This window comes from Drosophila bipectinata, chromosome XL, assembly GCF_030179905.1.
Source record: "Drosophila bipectinata strain 14024-0381.07 chromosome XL, DbipHiC1v2, whole genome shotgun sequence".
NCBI lineage: Eukaryota > Metazoa > Arthropoda > Insecta > Diptera > Drosophilidae > Drosophila > Drosophila bipectinata.
This window is the reverse complement of record NC_091734.1, coordinates 2,660,847-2,683,699: the sequence shown is the minus strand read 5'-3', so window position 1 is coordinate 2,683,699 and position 22,853 is coordinate 2,660,847. Positions and strand designations below refer to the sequence as shown.

The 22,853-nt window shown below is 39.9% G+C and overlaps 1 protein-coding gene across 11 annotated transcripts in view; it reads right to left on the bottom strand.

Moving 5' to 3' along the window:
- Nucleotides 1-258: 258 nt before the first annotated feature.
- sdt (stardust) overlaps nt 259-22,853 on the bottom strand; it is a 71,430-nt gene continuing 48,835 nt past the window's right edge. For 3 of the 11 annotated variants that reach the window (XM_017243875.3, XM_017243877.3, XM_017243881.3), the window contains 10 exons: nt 19,644-19,903; nt 19,481-19,572; nt 17,762-19,015; nt 15,475-15,702; nt 4,871-5,108; nt 3,489-4,797; nt 3,231-3,427; nt 2,802-2,933; nt 2,556-2,737; nt 259-2,493 (listed from right to left, as the gene is read on the bottom strand). In XM_017243875.3, the coding sequence (XP_017099364.2) occupies nt 2,299-2,493; nt 2,556-2,737; nt 2,802-2,933; nt 3,231-3,427; nt 3,489-4,797; nt 4,871-5,108; nt 15,475-15,702; nt 17,762-19,015; nt 19,481-19,572; nt 19,644-19,903 (4,087 nt within the window). In that variant the 3' untranslated portion in view covers nt 259-2,298. Of the gene's footprint in view, nt 2,494-2,555; nt 2,738-2,801; nt 2,934-3,230; nt 3,428-3,488; nt 4,798-4,870; nt 5,109-8,048; nt 8,496-10,740; nt 10,911-15,474; nt 15,703-17,761; nt 19,016-19,480; nt 19,573-19,643; nt 19,904-22,853 lie in introns of those variants that run through there. The other 8 variants (XM_017243876.3, XM_017243879.3, XM_017243882.3 and 5 more) reach the window with 4 other exon arrangements.

Genomic DNA, 22,853 nt, shown 5'->3' with positions numbered 1-22,853 from the left:
AGCTTCTGGGTTCGCTGATTACTAAATGGTACTTTATTTCCTGATCGGATACAAATTGGCAGAGCTATGGCCATCGGAAGGAGCAAAAGTGGGGAAATCAGGAAAACCCACAATTTTGTGGGGGCACCCCTAGGAAAAAATTCGAAAAATTTAAAAACCACATTTAGGCAATGTTTTGAATGAGGAAAGTAGCTTCTGGAATCATAAGGAAGACTGATGTTTTCGATTGTTAGAAAAATTAAATGAAACACCATTGAGTTTTATATATTCTGTTTTTGTTTTTATTTTTATTATTAATATTGTTATTTCATCTGACTTTGTCCGCTTTCTTGCGTTAGGGTTACTCATAAATGTCGTTAATTTCGTACAATGGCTATTTAAACCGTGCCTATTTCGTAATCCTTTTTTTTGTTTTCTTTTAGGTATTAGTTTTAGTTTCTTTTCTTGTTTTTTGTCTTTGCTACACCACACATACATACATAAATAAAAACTTAAACAGAGTTACTGCACACACATTATTTTTTTATATATATATTTAAATATATATATATATACCTGTTGACTACAGAAAAAAAATATTTATTTTTGTTTTGTTTGTTGAATTTGTAATATTATTATTATTATGCATTATATTATGGGCCATGTGTCGCCGACTTCCGATTTCGTCCCAAGTTGGAATATACATATATTTTTTATAATTACGCGATCCGGATAAGATAGGATCCCAGAAAGAAGAAAGTTGAAAGGTGAAATTTGATTTTGTTACGATCTACGAAACCCAATTTCGAAATCGGGAATCGGAACCGCGGCTCCATATATGCATATATGTTTATATATATTGTATGTATAATTAAGTATATATATTTTTTTTAGAATCTTTCAAGTATTTAACATTGTGTAACATAGTTTTTTTGTTTTATTTTTTTTTTGTTTGCTATTTCACTTGACGTCTTCAGTTTTGAACATAAACTTATTTTTCTTTTCATTTTCGGATCTGGTTTTGCTTCCGAAATTCTTTTATATAGATTTCTATATATATTCTATATCTTTCCCAAAAAAAAACTCAACCATTTCGGTTCGTTTTTTTTAAATAGTTATTTTTAATTTTGGTTGGAATCTGAAACCAACTGCCCCGCCCACTCTTACTCTTTTTTTTCTAGACGACGTTTTTGTTTTTAATAATTAATTACAACAACATTTACTTGGGTTTTTCCTTTTTTTTTTTTGTAATCTTAATCTAATGCATTTTTTGCCCTTTTTTCTATTTGTATTCGTTTATTTGTTTTTATTTTTATGTTTTCCATTATTTTACAGTGCTTAAAGTTGGCTACATTATTAATTTTTTTGTTGTTTTTAACAATTTCGCTCATGGAGTTTATTTTTTATTTTTTACGCTCTTCATCATCATCATTCTACTCCATTATTATGTTCTTTTATTTGGCAATGACGTACTGATTTTGTTGTTTTTTTCTATTCGGGTTTTCTATTATTTATTTCGCTTGGCTTCCATTTAAATCTTTTCCATTTAAAATTATTTTTATTAAGTACGTTTCAATTTATAATTTATGTGTATGTATATCCGTATAGTATGTATTTATATAAAGTAAATAGATTACGTAATTGCAACACTTTGCATCTGATTCATCTCGTATTTGCATCTGTATCTCTGAATCGGTATCTCTGTATCCGTTTCTGAGTATCTGTATCTGAGTAGATACATCTACACCGGATTGTTCTGGCTCTGTTTAATATTATGGAATTATTACACATTTTATTGGGTATACATGGGATATATAGATGGTTTTATGTATATTTCTTTATTCTTCTGGCCCATTTACAATTTCAATTCTCCCCTTTTTGATTTGCTTTATTTATTTGTTCCATAAATTAAGGAAGTGCTAGAGCTTAGCTTAAAGTTTTAACCAAACAAAAAAAAAAAAAAAGAATAGAATATCTTTACAATATAAGTTATTTAAAAAAAAAATAATAAAAATATATATCATTGAACAACAAATTGTTTTGTGAACGTAGAGGTTGGATTCTGGATTCTGGATTAGGCGACGGACGTTTTAAAAGAACGTTTTTTAATTTTACCCATTGTTGAAATTATACAATATATATATAGAGGGAAGGGTCTAGGGTAGGTAGAGGGAAGGATATCCGATCCGATGGCGCTCAATTGAAAATTGTATTTACAAAGAGTTTGGAATGGGTTATGGGCTGCTGGTGGACAAAGACGGGCGGCGGATGGTGGCGGTAGCGTTGCCGATACCGAGGCCGATGGCGGATATATCTTCATTATGACTCGTCGCGGTTGTTGTGCACCCACTGTGCCGGCACCCACTGCGGCTCCCGCTCCAGCGAGTTGATCTCCGCCAGCAGCTGATGGTAGGCCCGCTCCGTATCATTGTTGATGATGATCATATCGAATAGATGACCCCACCTGGCCTCCATATCCCTAGCCGTGGCAATGATGTCTTTGAGCTCTTCTTCCTGTTAACAAAAAATCATTAATTAGTCATATGAGTCCATCCTCTGGTTTGGCCAAAGCTCACCTTGAAGGGTTCGCCGTTGCGCAGCTTCTTCTGGCGCAGCTTGTCCAGACTGGGAGGTGCCACCAGGACGACATACGGCTTCAGATCGGAGGCACGCAGCAGCTTGAGGCTCTGGGGATGCAGATTCAGGACACAGATCTTACCGCTGGCCACCACAGTGCGTATGGCCTCCAAGGATGTGCCTGGAATTGGAAAAGGGAGTTGTTAAAGATACTCTTCAGCCATCCTTGTTGTCCAAATGCTCACCATAGTAGGCCTTCTCGTACTCGCCGTGCTCCACAAATCGTCGCGCCAGGATGTCGGCCTCGAAGGCCTGTCTGGTGATGAAATGATAATCCACGCCGGGTACCTCGCCCTCTCTGCGAGCTCGGGATGTGTCTGGAGAGACAAAAAGGACATAAAATAAAGAGTTAAATATGAATATAAAATACAGAAGAGAGTAGGAGCTGGAGGGATGATGGAAAGAGGTCCTAACTAGCAGTGGAGGAGGACTCAGGACATGGGAGTTGAGCAGCACTCTTTACCCTTGACCTGAGCCTTGGACTTGGCTGGCTTCAGACGTTCCTCCAGCAAGTAGAAGACTATCAGAGACACAAAGAGTCCTTTTAGCAGAAGAACGGAAGACTATCTTCGGTTTGAAGACCACCGAAGCCCATCAGGGACTCCAACACTTACGTGGCACGGCGGCGGAGAATCTTTCCGAGTCGGCCATGAGCCGTTGGCGGAGCTCGTGTCTTCCGATATTGGGCGGACCGATGAGGACGATGGGTCGTTTGTGGGTGGCACGGGGATAGTACAAGGCCACCTCCTCGTAGGTGAGTATCTCCTCCGGATCTGTTTCGTCCGGTGCCGTGGTGGCATACAAAGGATATCTAAAAATATAAAATTTTTTATAAAAAAAGTTTATACCGGAAAGAGTAATGATGGACTCACCCCGCCTCCGAGCTGGCCTTCTTCTTCTTTTTGCGTCCCTTGCGGGCACAGAGCAGGGTGGCTCCTTTGCTGCCGGATCCGTCCTTGCCACGGGACCTCGCCAGACCAGCCTCCTCGGCAATAGCCAGCTTCATGGTCTCGCGCTGGTGTTGGAACGACTGACTAGGAATGAGACCGGCCAGCGTCTGGTCCTCCTCGCCCTCGCGATACGCCTGCCACCAGTTGGGATCCTCCCGGCTGATCACGTGCAGGACATCGCCCTTCTGGAAGCTGATGCCCAGCTCTCGGCAGGGTATATACAGATCATCCTCGGGATCGTAATCGAAATGGGCGCGGACATGCAGCACGGCAGTGTCCCGATGGGCGCCCGGTCCGGAGCCAAGTCCGGACTGCGGGCCACCGACCAGGCCGCCGCCGGGTGGGGGACTTCCCGCCGGCACGATGAGGAAGGTGAGGGTGCCCTGCATGGCTCCCAACAGAGCGCACACCTCGTTCACCGTCTTGCCGCGCAGCTCCTGGCCGTTGACTTCCAGGATCTCATCGCCCTCGTGCAGGAGGCCTGACTTTTCCGCCGCTCCGCCCCGCACTATCCGGCCGATGACCACCGCCTCGCCCTCGTTCCGCACGGTGGCGCCCAGTGGCTCCGTGGACTTCTCTATCTGGATGATCCGGATGTTGTCGTTCTGGTCGTTCAGCGTCCCAAAACAAGCACTCATCGGCATGGCCAGCGGATTGGCGGACACTGGCGGCGGTGGCGGAGGCGGGGGCGACTCCCCGCGTGGCAGGGGCATTGCACCGCGTTGCGCCAACGGCGGCGGCACCACTGGCGGCGCCACCACCATGCCCAGGTTGCGCTTCGCACTGGTTACCGGACTACTGTGACCGCTCAGCGTCGTCGCCGCCGGCGGCTGTTGTCCCGGCGTTGGCGTCACCGCCGACGTGGGCGTGCCCGCAGATGTGGGCGAGGGCGTGCCGTCCGTATGATTGGCTATGCGATCGTGGGCCAGGAGTAGTCCCTCCATTTCGTGGCTGGTCAGCAGGTTGCCCAGTTCGATGGCGGCCGCCGTATTCGATTGCGTCAGCAGCTCCACGATATCCTTTTGCAGGCCGAGGGCGCTGTGATGCAGGGGTCCGGCGACGCGGGGACGTCGACGCTGCAGCACGGCCGTCCTGGCGGCCAGGACGTGGGCCACACTGGCACTGGCCAGGACATTGTGGGCGGCCGACACCCGTCCGGCCAAAGTGCTCAGGCCACTCTTGCTCAGTTGATTCTGGAGGCGTGTCAGGGCGGCAATTAGTTCTCCATAACCTTAAAAATAAATTTTAAAAATTTATGAATTTTATATTACATTAGTTGTATGTTTTTTAATATTTCTACCCACCGTCTATCTGCTCCTGTGGCGCCTGCTGATCCTCATCCGGCAGATACGCCTCGTTTTCCACGCCCACCGCTTGGGGCATTTGCTGCTGGTGGGCCTGCTGCTGGGCCACCGCCTTTCCGGGCGTGGCTGTGGTGTCCTGGAGTGCCTTGAGTTTCCTGGAGCCACGCAGACTATTCCGCAGGAATTCATTCTGCTGGGCAATGCGCTCTTCCTCTTCGCGTCGTCTTCGAAGTTGCTCCTTTTTTGGAGAAAAAAAAATGCATAAAAATTAATTTTAAATTAAAGTTTCGATATCTGGGATTTGAAATTGCATCGGGGAGCTGTTAACAGAGGGGGCGGGGTGGGGTAAGTGGGTCCCTGACTCTTAAGTGGCACACTTAATCCGCATTTGCGGAAAGGGGCACTAATTTAATTAGCAAACAAGGCAAGACACAAATGCTAAAGACTTGCAATATACCCTGTATTCTAGTTAAATATTATATAAGTAAGGGAAATGATATAAAATTAAGACTATAAATAGCTTAAGAAAGGATTTATATTTAAAATAAACCCTTAAGTTTTATAGTGTTTATTCTTAAGCTTTAAAAGATATTATATGATATTGTAAAATACAAAAGCTATATATAATTTAAAAGATATATAGTATCTATAGCTAAGTTTTAAGTTTCTAAAACTTTTATATAAGTTATATTTCATCTAAATATCTTAAAATTAATTAAATTGCATTATTTTTTAAGCTATAGACCTCTAATAAATTTTTAAAACCTCATAATAATGTTAATTTTTTTTTAATATGGTCACAGGTTCTTCAAAATCCATAAAAACTAATTTATGGAAATGGAATCAATTAATTTGGTTTCCTCATAAAGATATCTATCTATTATAATGATTTCTTTATTAAACTTGACACAAATATTTAAAAGGCAGCTGATTATATAATATAATAGATTGAGCAGCAACCACTTGAATGTCTAGTCCAAACTACCCAGCAATATTTGGCGAGGGTATCGATGCGGCTGCAATGGCCCAGAACGCAACCAAGGGGTTCTGATTCAGGTGGATGTGGGTTAGGTATTTTTGTGCAGATATGGTGAGGTGCGGAAGGGGGAGGGCTGGGCCAGTTGTTGGGCAGACTAGCAGGTGGGCGTGGCAGTGGCAGTGGCTGCTAACCAAGCACAAATCCCGTCGAGGGCCTCGGCGATGAGTTAATGAGCGTAAAGGGTTGACAAAGGGAACTGGGGGATAACTGTTGCAATTGTTGCGGAAACCCCTTAAGTGCTCCCCATTCATTCAACAGTCGGGTGGAGGGGCGGTGGGGAGGTGGTACGTGGGGGCGCGAATGTCGTGGGTGGACACCACCAGAACCTGACCACAACCGTGCCGCCCTTCCAGTGGCTTGCCAACTGTAAGTGTTATTCTTCAAGGAAATGTCAGGCGTCCCCGAAAAAACATCTCAAGAATTCCAATCCGTGACCAACAATGGGCCACAAAACATGACACAAAAAAATCAAAATCGATGAGAACAAAAAACAAAAAGTTCCCACTACAATTTAAGGGAACAAAACAAAGACCCCAAAGTATAAAAAAAAGCAGGAAACTTAATTAAATAACAACAGAAAAGGCAGAAAAAGACGCTCGACATTCCAAAAGGCGGAAGAGAACCAAGGCAGAAAGTTGAAGACCAAAATAACAATACCGAAACAACTACAAAAAAAAAGCAAAATTAATTCACAAATTCTGCTGAACTTGCATAATCCGAGTAGCAAAACAGCAAAACCCAAAACCATGGCAAAGAATCAGCAAAAAAAAATTTCAAGAGCATTCGCAAGAGGGGCGGGAAATCTTAAGAAAGGTGGAGGCCTCCTTGTCTCGTCACCCCGTCGACCATCATCTGGCCCGGCCACTACCATGTGAACCAAAAACTGAAATTTAACATTGAAAGTGGAGTTAAAAAAATGCTAAAAAAATAAATATACAAAAACCATTTCCTTCAAGTCAATCAGCATCTTCAAGAGGCTTCAGAAAGGTGGGAATACTTGCTACAGTTTTAGAGTAATTCTTTTAAAACTGTGCAATAGTTTATGGAAGAGTTTGAAAAATATTCTTTGTAATAAATACTCTATAATATCATTCATATAGCTCTATTTCTTGTTAAAAAATCCACAAAAACACTCTTCACTGAAAAAATTCTTTTAAAAAAAAACCTGTCTATCAAATTTCTATACACTCCCACACCTATAAAAATATAGAAATAGAGTTAGATTTCATTCTTGCTATAAACTCATATATAAATAAACATTCAGTACCACCCATAACCATATTTATTTCTAGACTTTCCTAGAGTTGTTGGCGTTTTGCGGCAAAAGCCATCAATCATTTTACTACAAAAACAAAGACACCTTGAGTAATGAAAAAAAATACTCGTAAACTACTTCAAAAAATAGCAGAGAACCTTAAAAAAAAATCAAATAAAATTGTTGACGGCAAAACCATGACATCATCATCATCATTATCAGCATAGCAATTGTTGGCCAGGCCAGAAAAAACAAATATTCATATAAATAAGAAATATTGAGAAAGAAAATATGCCGCGTACCGAAGAAAATTAAAAATATATTACTGCTTTGCTTAAATTGCTCTAACTTTGTTTACAAAATGGGCTACCATGGCTAACACAGCACGTTGGCCTTATCTAAATTGGTAAGAGTATGTGGATTTTCTGGTTTCTCAAAGGTATTCCCACTATCTAACGTCTAAATTGTTTTTGCCTTTTTTTTTCGTTTTTAATTTTTTTTTTTTTTTTTAATGGCCCGGCAGCCTGTTAGCCAAGTTGTCAACTGGTTGTTGTTGCTTTTGTTGTTTTTGTTGTTATTGTTTTAGTTAGGCATTTATGCAGATAAAGCCAGTTGCTGGCTAGCCATTAAAGACAATGTTGCTGCTGTATACAAATATTTTTGTACACACTTATAAGGAAAGAATGCAATGTTTTCTAAAAATATTTCTAACTAAAAACTATATAGTTTTCTCTTTTAAAGTCTATAGTTATGATTTAAAATACTATTCCTTCGAAAAATCATATCTTAGAAACTTAAAATACATTTCTTAAATTTAAGAAAATAATATTAACTATATAGATTACATATTCTCCAAATCCTTCTAGGATTATTCCAAAACTTGCCTGCTGTTGTCGCAACCGAGTCGAGGATCTTTGTATTTGAATGCCGCGTCTCAGGGCGGAGGAGCTGCGTTGGGGCGTGGCCGTCGAGGAGGCAATAGACGAGGCCGGTGATCCCACCACAGCCATACCCATTATACCCATACCTATGCCCCCCGTACCATTGCCATTCATATCACAATAGTCGCTATTGTTATTATTCTGATGATGGTTCTCTTTTTCATTCAGGTGATATTGCGGGGAACGAGTGACGCACTTAGCGGGTGTCGACTGTTGTTGGCTATTCGGAGAAGCAACCGTCGGTGTCGTATGATCCCCGGCAGGTGAGCCCGGGCCACCGGTTCCGTTGTTCTCCAGTGTTATGTGCAACGTGGATACAACCATTTTCTTTGTTTATTTTTAAGTCTTTTTTAAACACTTTCATCGAATTTTAATTTCTAGAGCAATGCAACGAAATGAAATTATTATTGTTGGCTGTGACAACTAGTAGCTGCAACACCAACACCAACATCATCATCATTATCATCATCATCATGTGGTATGCAATATGCAAATGGCCACGCCCACACCTGGACGGTGCATAAATTTGAATTGGGAATCGGAATTGGAATCGGAATTGTGTGCCCGGCATTAGTTTGTGTGTGTCTTGTGCTTTCTGTGTGCTGTGTGCTCCACAAAATGAAATGCAACTTAATGCGCATTTCCAGTCAAATTGCTGCCGTGCTGCTGCTGCTTTGGCTGCTGCTTTTGCTTTTGGCTTAAACGGATCAAAAAAGCCATAAAAAAGCGAAAGCTGACCTGGCCAAAATAGTTCTCTGCATTCTCTAAGGCAGCCACAATACACAGCAAATAAATGCTATTGAGTTTTTAGGCGTTTTGGGCTTAGACTGCTTTTATTTATGTTCTTAATTGGGTTTTGAAAACTCTAAAATAATATTTTTTTTAATTCAAGAATTTTTATCAAGCCATTTTTAAGCAAAAGAAGCTTAGAAGCTTAAAAAGCAATAACTTTCATCTCTAGTTCGTCTATATAATATAGAAAGAGTTACATAGCTTCAAACTTTAAGCTTTAAATCTTGATTTTAAAGAATTTTAAACCTTTTTTTAGCCACTTTATGGTAGATATTCCTCAAATAATAGTTTTAAGCTATAAAAAAAAATCTTAATAAATTCTGAAAAACATTTTCCGTCTAATAACTTTAAAAAAATCCATTTCCCAGCCCTTTTTTTTATTTGTATATTATTTTTGAATACTTTTATACCCCTATTTTTCCTCTGTGTAGCCATTGCAATATCACACAACCAACATGAAACACATATCGTATCGTATATCGTATTATATATACAATTTCTAACAAAAAACGAACAATTCCCGGCACAGCTTTCCATTCAACGAATGCTCGTGCAATTTACAAACTATTTACTTTTACACATTTGTTTATTTGTTTATTTATGGCCTTTTTTGTTATTGTTTTTTTTGTTAACTCTTTTTTTTTGTTGTTGGTATTTTTTTTTTTGTTTTTTAGACGTGCCTGGCCTGAGGAATGAACCGTAGAGCAACTGAATTGCTGCTGTTGACGCTGCATTTACGCTCGACACATTAATAACAATAAGCAGTACAAACTCAGACGCACATTCACACTCACGGCAAAGTCACATACATATATAGAATATATTGTATATATATAAAAAAAAAACAAAAAACATTTCAACTGTTTATCATTTATATTGAAATTTTTCAGTCGCCAGTGTAGATATTTCCAGTCGAAAGAGGCAACAAATTAATGGAAATGACTCAGAGACAAAGTTCAAAAGCAAAGAGCCGATCATTTCCATTGAGGATGATATTTTTTTATTGGATATTACGTATCGGAAATGAAGTTCTATATTGTAACTTTAACAATTTTATTATTTGAAGCAATTTTATGACGTTGGTTACACTTTAAAGCTTCTTTTGGTCACACTTTTTTTGCATCAAGCCCAAGTCTTCATGTCATTTTTTTTTGAAAAGTTATTCCTCTCTTTGGTGGCACAAAAAAAAACTTGTCTGCTGGTTACACTTTTTGACCTTCTTTGGCCACACTAAGCCTGCATGTCCTTTACCGTTATTTGTGCCTCTTTTTTTTTGTGGCCTGTTCAAAGCTTCTTTATTTTCGTAACCGCTGGGCCGCTGGACCTCTGGCCGCTGTGTTATTTTCCGCCACTTTTTCTCTCATTTTGGGGTTTTGGGTTCGGGTTTGGGTTTGGGGTTTTGGGTATTTCATTTATTTCACATATTTCAAGCGGTTTCTGTTTTTTGCGGTTACGCGAGCAACTTTCCGTTATGGCTGCAACTGCCACGCCTGTTTCGCCTTTTTTTTTTTTTTGCTTTTTTCTCGTACTGCCCATAAAATGTTTTTTGATGTTGTTCGTGGTGTGTGCGTGTGTGTGTTGTTTTTGTCGGTGGTACGTGCTTTTTGGTCCCAGAATTTCAGACAGTTATGGGCGGTATGATGCTTTTTTTTGTATTTTTCAGCCGCGCCTTATTTGCATGACTTCAATTGCACAAAACACCCAGCCTCACACAGGCACACATATTCCTATTTTTGAACAGTGCTTTTCAAACTGTCGACAGGATGCTAACAATTTCTAAAGCCTATGATTTTTAACTTCTCAACTATGCGGATATTTCCGATTATTTTTACCCAAAACATACATATTCATAGGGTTTTTATCTTATCGGTTTTATAGAATTATTCGTTTTTTTTTTTGGATGGTTGGTCACGCACTTGGCCCGGACGACCAGAACACAAAAAAAATTGAACAAAAAATAAATGAAGAAAACATGAAACCAAAAAATTGCGGCCGATCGCAGAACGCGTAGAAAAACAACTAAAAACCCCAACAGAAAAATCATAACAAACCAGCGCCAGACCCACAAAAGCAGAGACGTCGACAGAAGAGGGAGAAAGAGTGCCCCAAGTGCGACAGAGAGGGGTATATGGAGAGAAAAAAAAAAAGACGGAAGGCAGTAGAGAAGAGCTGAGGTGAGCAGGTGAGCTACTCGCTCAGGTGAGAATTCAGTGAGTGTGTTTGTAAAAGCCGGCCTGAAACGCATTGGTCTTCTTTTTTTTTGCACAATTGTGGTCGAAAAATCAGGGCCAAGAACTTTTGATGACAAAATGGTTTTCGGAAAAGTTACGCAAGAATGATTTTGTAATTTTTGTAAGGGCTAGAACTATTTGGGAATTATAAAGAGGGAGAAAAGGGAAATTAAATCAAGAAACTAAGAGGTTGTCTTATAAGTTCTTCTATATTTATTAAATTTTTTTGACAAAAAAAAAATGGTTTTTAACCTTTTAAGTGTAATACTAAGAGACTCCGTAGCATAAATGCAATTTTCAGCTAATTTGCAAACTTTACATGCCTCAGACAGAGACCTCGTGCTCGAAAGGGGTTAAAAAATAAAATAAACAAACTCAAAAAAAAAAACAGGAAAAAACACTACCTCTAGCAACCTGCAGTAGCAACCCCTTTTTTTCATAAGAAAACATAAACAAACAAACAAAATTTAAACAATTTTACGTTGCGAAATGTATTTATACAAGATAACGATGACGATAACGATAACGATAGCGATAATGAACGATGTCAAACACGATAAATTCAATAAATATGAGTATTAAGAGTCATTATGGCCATGATAAGGTCCATGAAGAAGTGAAACGCTAATGAGATTTAATTACAAAGCCGGGAGATTGATAAATATTTGATGATAAAGCTCATAAAATTATCAGAAAAGTAAAAAAAAGAACAGATTCTAGAGGTTGATCTTTGCTTTTTGAAATCTATTTATTTTCTCCCTTTAAACCCTTTTTAAAAATCATTAATAAAATTTATTTAGAAACCTCTCTTTAAACACTTTCTAAGCATCCAAGCTGGTCTATTAATTTTCATTATTTTCACTGAAGGTAAATTTTTAATGCGTTCTTATAATCCATTTCCTATTTTATGTTTTCCCCCTCCTACACTTGCCTCTTCCATTTGTGGCTTCGTTCTGTTAATGAGCTTACATTTTTCAGCCTCACTTCCATGGCTCTTCCCACCTCTGGCAGCCAACTGCTGTCAAACTGTACAGCACGTTCAAGTTTTCAATTAATTGCATTTAGCAAATGGGTTCTAGTTGGGGTCCATACCTCCCTCCCAACCCCCTTGACTACTTTTTCTTACTCTCTAAAATCTGTATATATTGTTCGCTGGAGGCAGAACCTAACAATTCGATTAAAAGTTGAATAATTAATCATTGAATTAAATAAGTTTTATCACTAACCATACAGCATATAGACAACCCATTTCATACAACGAAAATGGACGCGAAAATTTCTTGCGACAGGCCCCAGCAGGCCCCAGAGCGGATTTCTTACGCTCTCTTACGCTCATCGTTCGTTCATCTTACGCTCATTCTCGCAATAAATGTTTTCTGTTTCTCAGTCTCTAAACGGAGCGCGATGAAGAAGGTTGGCCTGCGCTTCGGTTGATCTTTGTATGTATGCGTGTCACACATTCACATACATGGGTGTATGTGTGCGTGCGATTTCGTTTCGAAGCCAGCGCACAAAATTTTGATTTTTCTTACTTTTAAGGCTTGCTACCCTAACAAAATTCGGGTATTCGTTATTTGATGAAATGACGAAAGAAATTATATTATTTTTTATATTATATTTTTTTATTATTTCAGCATACATTTTTAATTTATTTAGGAATAAGATTAAGTGTTAGTAGTAAAATGTTTTCTGTATATATATTTTTACGAATCATTAAAAATCAATATACTGAGAAAGTGTCAGAGTATATTTCGGTCGGAGTCACTTAAAGCGCCGTTTGCTTTTAAGTTTTTGTTGTTCTGCAAGAGGCTTGTGCATGCCTACTCTAACGATGGAATGATTTTTAGGGGAGGGTGAAGACGGGTGAAGAATTAAATTACTTTTTAAAGTTATTATATATAAGGAAATATATATAAGGAAATTATTAAATTAACGACAATAATTTAATTAAATCTCACAATAACCCAAAATAATAACAAGTGCCTGAAAAATTGTAAACAAAAAAGGTAAACAAGTCCATCAGCTGTTTTCGTGTCTTCACCCTCCCCTAAAAATCATTCCATCGTTAGAGTAGGCATGCACAAGCCTCTTGCAGAACAACAAAAACTTAAAAGCAAACGGCGCTTTAAGTGACTCCGACCGAAATATACTCTGACACTTTCTCAGTATATTGATTTTTAATGATTCGTAAAAATATATATACAGAAAACATTTTACTACTAACACTTAATCTTATTCCTAAATAAATTAAAAATGTATGCTGAAATAATAAAAAAATATAATATAAAAAATAATATAATTTCTTTCGTCATTTCATCAAATAACGAATACCCGAATTTTGTTAGGGTAGCAAGCCTTAAAAGTAAGAAAAATCAAAATTTTGTGCGCTGGCTTCGAAACGAAATCGCACGCACACATACACCCATGTATGTGAATGTGTGACACGCATACATACAAAGATCAACCGAAGCGCAGGCCAACCTTCTTCATCGCGCTCCGTTTAGAGACTGAGAAACAGAAAACATTTATTGCGAGAATGAGCGTAAGATGAACGAACGATGAGCGTAAGAGAGCGTAAGAAATCCGCTCTGGGGCCTGCTGGGGCCTGTAGCAAGAAATTTTCGCGTCCATTTTCGTTGTATGAAATGGGTTGTCTATATGCTGTATGGTTAGTGGTTTTATGCACTTTGGGGGAAAATTTTTTTTTTTTTATTATCTAGTTATATTAGTTAACAAAACACTCTATGGTTTGGTTAAATAGATTTGGAAATTATGTATTTAGTTTGAAACAAAAAGTGTAACACCCCCTTTATGGCCGACGCCACTGACAGCGAGCCCACCCACACGCCCTGCAGTCTTCCAAATGAATGCAAAATGTTTTACTTTTAAACAGCATTATAATTCCACTTCCCCCCACGTACAGATATATATACATAGTGTATATAGTACCCTCCAACTTGCCACACCCCTCCCCCCTCTATACTGTTACCTTGCCGCACTTTCGAGTGCACAGACAGAAAAAGTTGTTGGGCAACTTTTTTCACGCCCCCACACACAAACACATGCCCCAGCCATACACAGCATTATACTTTATACTTTAAATACAGTTACGCCCTTCTGCCCGCTCTCCAATTACCCAGCTGGGTTACCCCCCTTACTGCCTACGCTCCTGCTCCTGCCAGTGCCCCTGCCCCTGCCCGGAGGTGTATTGTCTTTCGGCGCGGTAAACTTTTTAATAGTTTTCCTAGTTAAATGCCGCGGCGGTCAAGCCGGGTAATCAAATCAGAAATTTCTCTGCTACTCTCCTCGCAGTTTTTTTCTATTTTCCATTATTTGATTTACATTTTTTCCGCTAGCCAAGCTTTAAGTTCGACTGGCCAGCAAAAAGAATCGAGTTGAAAAGTCAACAACAATGAGAGAAATAATAATATTAACAGCCCAGGCAACAAACAAAGAGCCACAATGATAGAACCTGGCCCAAAACCGGAAGCGTTGCCCCAGACATCCATCAGAAAACGTTTATTATGACAAAGGCGTAGTGGCCAAGGGGGTGGGCAGGGCATCGGAAATAAGGGGAAAGGGTTCTAAAGAGAGGGAATGGGGTGGTGTACCTGTTATGCATGACAACGAGTTGCAGTGAAGGTGAGGAGGAGGGGACAGGCCATTGATTGCGTCACCAGATACTGTAACCCCAAAAATTCGACAATTCTCTGATTTGAATAGTTTTTGTTTTCAGACGGCCTATGGAGGTACCCCTTTTCCTAGTCATAGCTATTTCTAGTTCGCATAGCATTGCCGAGTTATATCCGATCGAGAAATGGTACATTATTCTTTAATCAGTACTCAACCTTATTACCTTATTTCCTCATTCCAAAAGTTGCTTAAAAGTGATTTTCAAATTTATCAAATTTTGTCAAGGGGTTCTGCTTGAATATATGTATGTATACTATCTTAAGATAATGTTAGCTTAATAATTATACCTTCTTATTTATAAAACAAAAAAGAAATAAATAAATACTTTATAAAAAGACCTAATAAAAATACACAATTTATAAAAATAAATAAAGGTTTTTATATATATTTTTATATATTATATATATTTTATATATTTTTATATATTATATATAAATATTATATATATATATTTATATTATATATATATTTTTTAAATTAATAATATCTTTAAAAAAAAACCCTAAAACATACATAGTTCAATTTCAAAGAAAAACCCTTCCATCTCATGACCCCTACAGTTTGAGACTCTTCACAGTTTGATATTCACCAATGCAATTTCATAAAATTTTCATAGCATACTTTTTGGAGCAAAGAAAGTTTTCGACACTCACCTGGTACTTCTTGATGCTATCCAGTTGCTCCATTGTGGGCTCCACGATCTGGGCGATCTGCTGCTGCTGGCCGATGAGGACGCCGCCACTGCCACTGCCGCTGCTGGCATTGCCGGGCGCCCGCCGATCCGGCAGCTGGGGGGCGGGGGAGCAGTTGACCAGCCGCCCATCCTTCTCGACCCGCAAATGATCTCGAGGCGGTGGCACGGGCTTTGCATTTCCATTTAACTGATTTCAAGTGAAAATAAAAGTGAAAAAAAAAGGGAAATAAAAGATGGCTCCATTAGTTATGCAGGATAATGCGTATCCTTCCAGTGTATGTGTGTGTTTGTATGTAAGTGTGTGTCTTTAGAGTGAAGTGAAAATATGTGTGTGTGGGTGTAAGAGTATGGGTGTGGATAAGTGGTTGATGGAGGTGGTTCTTGTTGGTTTTCTTGTTGTTGGTCATTAAAGTTGAATGGATTTATTTGTTGGCAGAGTGTTCTTGTGCATTTTCCTCGGAATATGGAAGGTCTCTGAATATATATATATATTTTTTTTGTTTTTGTTCTTTTCTTTCCTAGTATATCTCGTTAAGTGAAAAGTGTACAAAGTGAAAACCTTTACCTCAACAAACAGGGGCGTCAGACAGGGGGTTCTAGTGACTAAAATAGGGGTTTTTTAAAGACTATTTTTGGTATGAAGTTAGGATGTTTTTTTGGGATGTTTTTCAAGGACTTTTGATTATAGGTTTTCTTAAAAAACAAAATATATAAATTATAGAAACCGTAATATTTTCCAAAAATTTAAAAAAAAAGAGGATTAATTTGAGGATGCTTTTTGAGGATTTTCCTGCCTTGCGGAAAAATAGTCATATAATAAATAAAAACAACCTAATAGACAACCCCCCTTAAGAACGCCACTGCTTTCTCTTACTTTTGGTGTCATTTACTGTCTTGGATTTAATTCGGTTCTCAAATAAATGCACTTACTCCTTGATTCATTTCATTCAGCGCATTGTCAGTAAAATCCCCCCTTTTTTTCGGCCGGTGACTGAGGACAGACCCCTTTTTTCCACCAGAAACCACCCGCCTCTGATAAAAGAATATGGAAAAAGGAGGAAGCGCTTATTTCGCTTTTGTTCCACAGCCATTGGAAAATTAATCGAGAGCAATTTCATATAAATGGCATTTATTTTTCATCGCCCGAACCGAGTCCATTGACAGTTGGGAGCAAGTGAGAGGGTTTCGCGATAGAAAGAGACCGCACCGTCAGAGTGAGAAAGGCTGATAAATAAACCGTAACAGCAGGAGGCCATACCAGCACCACCCACATGGGTGGCTGGGGCGGCACTCTACGTTGTTAGGATTATGCCGCTAACGAGGCCAACGCAACGAGGCTCTGAATCCGTGAATTAGGCCAACAGCCAGCCAGACCAAGGTGGCCGGGGGATGGGGATGGGGATGAGGATGGGCGGAGTGCCCGCCAAGGGTGCCTTTTGTCCACCTAATACGTAGGCGGTGGGGACTGCTGCATTAATTAGCCAAGCTTGTTCAGAATTTAACACAGTTGGAGCCGGTAACGCAGAATATATCGATCCATAATTCACGATACGATATGTATATTTTATAATTACATATTCCACAATTTCCGGTTAACGGTTTCCCCATCTACGGTTTCCGGTTTCCGTTTCTATGTGTGTTTTATTTGAAAATATTTCAATAAAACATAACAACTGTCTAAGTTTTGCTTTTAAATTGGAATTTACTTTCGTTTTTGTTGGAAAATTTAAAGAATTTTTTGTTTGCAAAACTATCACTGAGAAAAATTTAGTCTTAAAGTAGGGGCTCTAATATAGACCATTAAAATATTACTAATTTTAAACCTAAAATACCCTAAACATATTGCTAATTTTTTAGGGGAAAGTATTTTCCAACATTTTTAGAAAATATTTACCTGAAAATCATAAATTTTTAAATATTTTGTTTCAAAAAAAGAGAAGAAAAACACACACATACTTAAAAAATACTTAAAATACTAAAAATAATATTTCAGAAGAAAGTATCACTGATGACGGCAGTCTAAGAAGTTGACGAACCGCAAGCCAAAGTGACTGAAAATATTTTTAAGAAAAGAAAGAAGAACCAAAAATACACAGAGAGAAAACAAAAACACTGAGAGAAACATAGTTAGAAAAGAAACATCAAAAAGATCTCTAGAGAGAAACAATTTGTGACGAAAGTTCTACAAAAGTACAAGGTTTTGAGACGAAAGACATACGAAGTACGAAATTTTTTTTGTGGTATACCTCATCGCCAATGGCAGTTGCAACTTGTGATGTTGCTGCTGCTGGTGGTGTTGCTGTTGCTGTTGTTGGTGTGGTTGCCACACTGACCACGCCCAGCGAGGAGAGTGTGGTATGGGCGGTCGAACCGCTGGCATTCGATAGCAAGGATCCCCTGGACGAGAGATGAGCCGGTGGCGGATATCGGGGCGGTGTCTTGACCATTTCAATGAAACTATCCGGCACATCGACTGGCAACTCGCGATGCTTGGCAATTGGTGGCAGCAACACCACCGGCACCGGAACAGGTGCAACATGTTGTTGCTGTTCCTCGAGCTTTTGGCTCACCTCATAGCCGGGTGGGGCCAGACTCAGATCGTCGGGTACTGTGGAGCTACTGGTGCTGCTGCTGCTCACCATGTTGCTGCTTCTGCTGTTGTTGCTGCTGCTGCTGTTGCTTGTGTTGCTGGTGTGCATGGAGCTGTTGCTGCTATTTAACGAATTACTGTTGCTGTTTGTCACTGATTTCTTATTTTTTGGATTTAATTTCTGGTTGCTATCTGTGTTGCTGTTGGTGTTACTGTTGCTGCTGCTAGTGTTGCTGTTGCTGGTGTTGCTGTTGCTATTGCTGGTGTTGCTGTTGCCATTGCTCGTCGTCTGTTGCTGGTTCAGGTGACGGTAGGCGATGCTGCCAAAGGAGTCCAGGGTATGTTTGCTCAGGACCTCATCGAAATTGCTCGAAGTGGGTGAGTGATGATGTGAATGATGATGATGATATAATCCATCCAAATAGTCCTCCGTAATGCTGCTATTGTTGCTGCTACTGTTGGTATTAGACTTGGTGTTGCTGCTGGAATTTGTATTGCCATTGGGATCACTGCTCAGTGTTGATTGCAGCTTGTGGCATGGTGTTTGCTGTTGGGCTACTTGTGTTGCAACTCCACTTGCAACTTGCTGCTGCATCTTAAGGTTTTCCGATTCCGATTGTAGACAATTTTCATAGTTTTCGATTTGTTCCAATTTATTTTGTTGTTTTTGATTGTAAATATTTTGTGTTGCAACATCGAGTGCAATTGTTGTATTGGATGAGTGTTTTTGTTGTTGTTGTACATGATGTTGTTGTGGTGGTGGTTGTTGTTGTTGTTCATGTTGATGTGAAGAATGATATGCAACAATTAACAATTTGTTAGCATGATCATTGTTAGTCAAAGCAGTGATTTTTGTTGCATTGGTTGTGGTTCTTGTGTTCTTTGTGGTGTTGGTGCTTTTCTTGTATTTCTGTGTATGAGTGTGTGTGTGTGTTGTGTATGTGTATGTGTGTTGGTAATGTGTGTTTGTGCAAAAAGAAAAAGCCATGAAATGAATGATTTGAGTTGGTGAAGTGATTTCATTTTGGTTATTTGGTTAGTTCATTTTTTCAGGTTAGAGTTCGAAACTTGCTGGGATTTTTTTTTATAATTTTTTGTTGGGTTTTTTTTGGTTAACATTCGTTGGTTATCGTTGGGTTTTCGGCAGGAAACTAGATGTTATTTGTTGTACAGGTTCAGGGACATAAATTATTTGCAAGAAATACTAAGTTACAGGCTACCTTTGGGGCTTAGGAACTACTACTAGTTGGACTCTTAGTTAGGGCTGTTAGGTTACTTGTGCTTTTAGTGTCTGTTGTGATTGTTGTTTTGTGATGTAATTGTTGTTGGTTTTGTGGTGGTTATGTTCTAAAAAAAAATTAAAATTACAACTCACCTGTGGTGGACGGGGTGGCGGATATCTGGGCGGTGTCTTGTTACGTGCTATGAACGTGTCCGGACAATCAACGGCCATTTCACGGTGAGGACCTGTACGATAATACATAGGATAATGTATATAACCATTATCTTTTTTTGATGGAAAGTAGGGATGGTCTTACCGTTATCTTGGTTCACGGACAGCATGGTCAGCATTTCCTGATCAATCTCCCTGATGTCGCTGGAGTGGGTGCGATAGTGTTGCTGCTGTTGCAGTTGCTGTTGCAGCTGTTGTTGCTGATGTTGCTGCTGTTGTTGCTGGAGCTGTTGCTGTTGCTGCAGGTTGAGGTGATGCTGGCCGCTTATATAGTCATCCGGGAGGCATGGCTTCAGGTCATCGCCGTCTAGCACAACAATGCTAGAGCCGGAACGTCGGCGGTTCCTGGAAATATTTTATATTTTATTAGTTTTACGTCTTAAATATTCTAAAATAAACAAAAAATAAGCCTTTAAAGTGACCAGCTAAGTATTATTTTGTATTTCATTGTCTTTTGGTCACACTTTTATCCTTCTAGTGACAGCTTCTGTCAATTGCCGCCTTGGAGAACCACAAACAGCCTCAAAGGTAATGACTACAGTTTGACAGCCACTGGTTATAAATGACGAGGGCCAAGACACACTCGTTGGCTTCTATTTTATTTCAAAAAGTTATCCCTGTACCCCACTCTCCCCCTCCAGAAGGGAAAAGGATGAAGAAAAGGTATGAGAATTGGTTGGATTAGGTATTAGAGGTATTAGGCCAACTTGAAACTGGAGCGGCCTCAGCCAGAAGAAACTTTGGACCAACTTTGCACTTTTGGTTTTCTCTTTCATTATGCGAAGTTTTCGAAGGGCATCCCATCCATCCATCCATCCATCCATGCCTCGACCCCTCGTACCAGGTTTTTGGAGGCAATTTGCGCCTTAATTTGTTCGGCTTTTGGATTATGGGCTTAGGCCATGGCAGGTGGATGGGTGGCCCGGGTGATGGGTGGCCTACGTAGGCGTAGAAAGGTAGGTAGGCGTTGTGGGCCAAGTCGGTTGGCTAATTGCAAAAAGCTCAAAGTGGATTTTATGTCGAGGCCCGGGACCAGCCTAGAAGTATGCAATGTCCCACCAGAAGCCACCCAAAAAAAAGTAAAGAAAAAAATACAAAAAGGGGGGAGAGAATGGGTGGGAAAACCACCTCGACTTTCTGGGCCACTTTATCGCCTTTCATCGGGCGCTGATGCGACAAAAGCAATTTCAGCCGCAGCCTGGCAACGACGTCAAAGTGCAGCCTTAAAACCAGTAGTAGTAGTAGTAGTAGTAGTGCCACGCCTCCATCACCACACGCCCTCCATCTGTGCCACTGTTTGGGCCAAAGGGCCAGGAAGCAATCCTTCTCCAGGACTGCCAATCTCATTGGAGGAAGCCCTGACGAGCGTCAGCCAAGAGTGATGGACAGGACAGCGTGAATGCACTGAGAAAAATAAGTCTTATTTGTTTGAAGTTTAGATTTTTGGATAGGTATTCCTTGAAGGGAATATTATAGATTTTTTAGATATTTTTAAAAGGTCAAAGGTTATTAGAAAAATCCTCAAATCTTGAGCTATTCTTTTGGAAATTTCTCTACAAAGTCTGCATTACTTTGCTTCTTGGCCGAATCTCTTACTAATTCTTACCAACTTTTCTTTTTTTCTTTTCTCCACTTTGGCCATTAGAGGAATTCTCCGATTCTCTACCAGAGAAAGAGAGAGGAGAGACAGTGAGACAGACATTCGATGTCGGTGCAATGCATTAAAAACCGATTTCTGGAGAATGCAAGATGGCCAAGACGGTTCTAGGCCAAGAGAAGGAGATGGAGAAGAAGTAAAGAAGGAGGAGAATGGGTAATGAAGGGAGTGGGTAAATGTGGGAGCCCGAGAGAATGTGGAGCCAACACGAGACAACGGGCGAGACAATTCAATTTGCGTAACAGCAGACAAAGGGAGAAAAAATCGGAGAAGGAGAGCAAGGAGGATGAGGAGTTGGCCAAGAAGATGATGGGGGAGAGGAGGAGGCAGCGAGGGGTGGTGCAACGTGGAGTCAAGTTAACGGGCAGCGCAAATGAGTCGAGCGGAGAAGAAAAGCGCACCATAAACGAATTAAAATGCCTTTGGCTCTGACATCCAGAACCAACCAAGGCCAGTCTACGGGCTAAGACAAAAAAAAAAGTAAAAAAAAGAAGAGAAGCTCGTGCAACTGCCACAACAGCAGTAATAAGAGCTGCCAGAACAAGATACTCTATCTCCGAGATACTCCAAACGAAATAACTCGCCACAAAAGTATGCCAAACTATTTCCCAACTATTCCCCAACTCTTCTAGCCACAAATATCTGAAACTAAACTTTTAAGATAGATCCCAAAAATCCCTATAGAATGTCAAGACCCTTTTTGGTAAGAGTATCATATAATAATACAGATAGAGAGCCTTGAGGAAGTCAGGGGGAAACTGCAACAGCTGGTCAGTTGTGGACTATTTCTATTTTTGTCTTTATCCTCCAATCTGATGTCCTCTTCCATATAATAAAATATATATATATATATATATTGTATTCTTGCTTTTGACAGATGTTCGATTAGATGACGCCCAGGAAGGAGGATAAAAATAGTCAAGGCAGCCAAAGGATAGCTTCAGAGTAACAGAAACAATGCCAAATAACCAAATGATTACCTAACTAACCGAGTTACAATTAACTAAGCCAACTGGCTTGTCTTATCACTTAGCCCTGATATGATATCCCCATATATCCTATATATCCCTTATCCCCATTTCGATGACAATTAGCACAACTCATGCCCGGCAGCTATATGTCATCCATCCGATTGTCACACTGATGTGATGCTACGACTAATGACCGAACAAACTCTATTTGTGTATCTGTATCTGCATTCGCATTCTCATCTGTATCTGTATCTGTGTCATAACAAGCAGAACAATGTCTACCCTACTACACCCTAGACCCCTTTTCATCGCAACCCTTTCCTCTCCATCTGGGATCATCAATAACCCGTTTTGGGGCCAAGGGTCGCCCAGGGTGTCAAGTCAAAAGGACAACAATTGCCGGAGATGTCAAAGTGGGCAGCGATTTGAAACGGCGGAATGAAACGGAACGATTGGGAACAAGAGGAACAGGATCAACAAAGCTACACAGGAAAAAGGACATGCCTTAATAAAATAATAATTTAATAAAATAAATACATTTCTTTGAAAAAGTTTCCAACCTTAAACTTTTTATTTTTTGAAACTTTAACCTCATAAGCTTTCATTTTAAAACATTTTCTTTCAGTGCATTTAACAGCAGGTTCAAGGATGGCAATCATCCAGGATA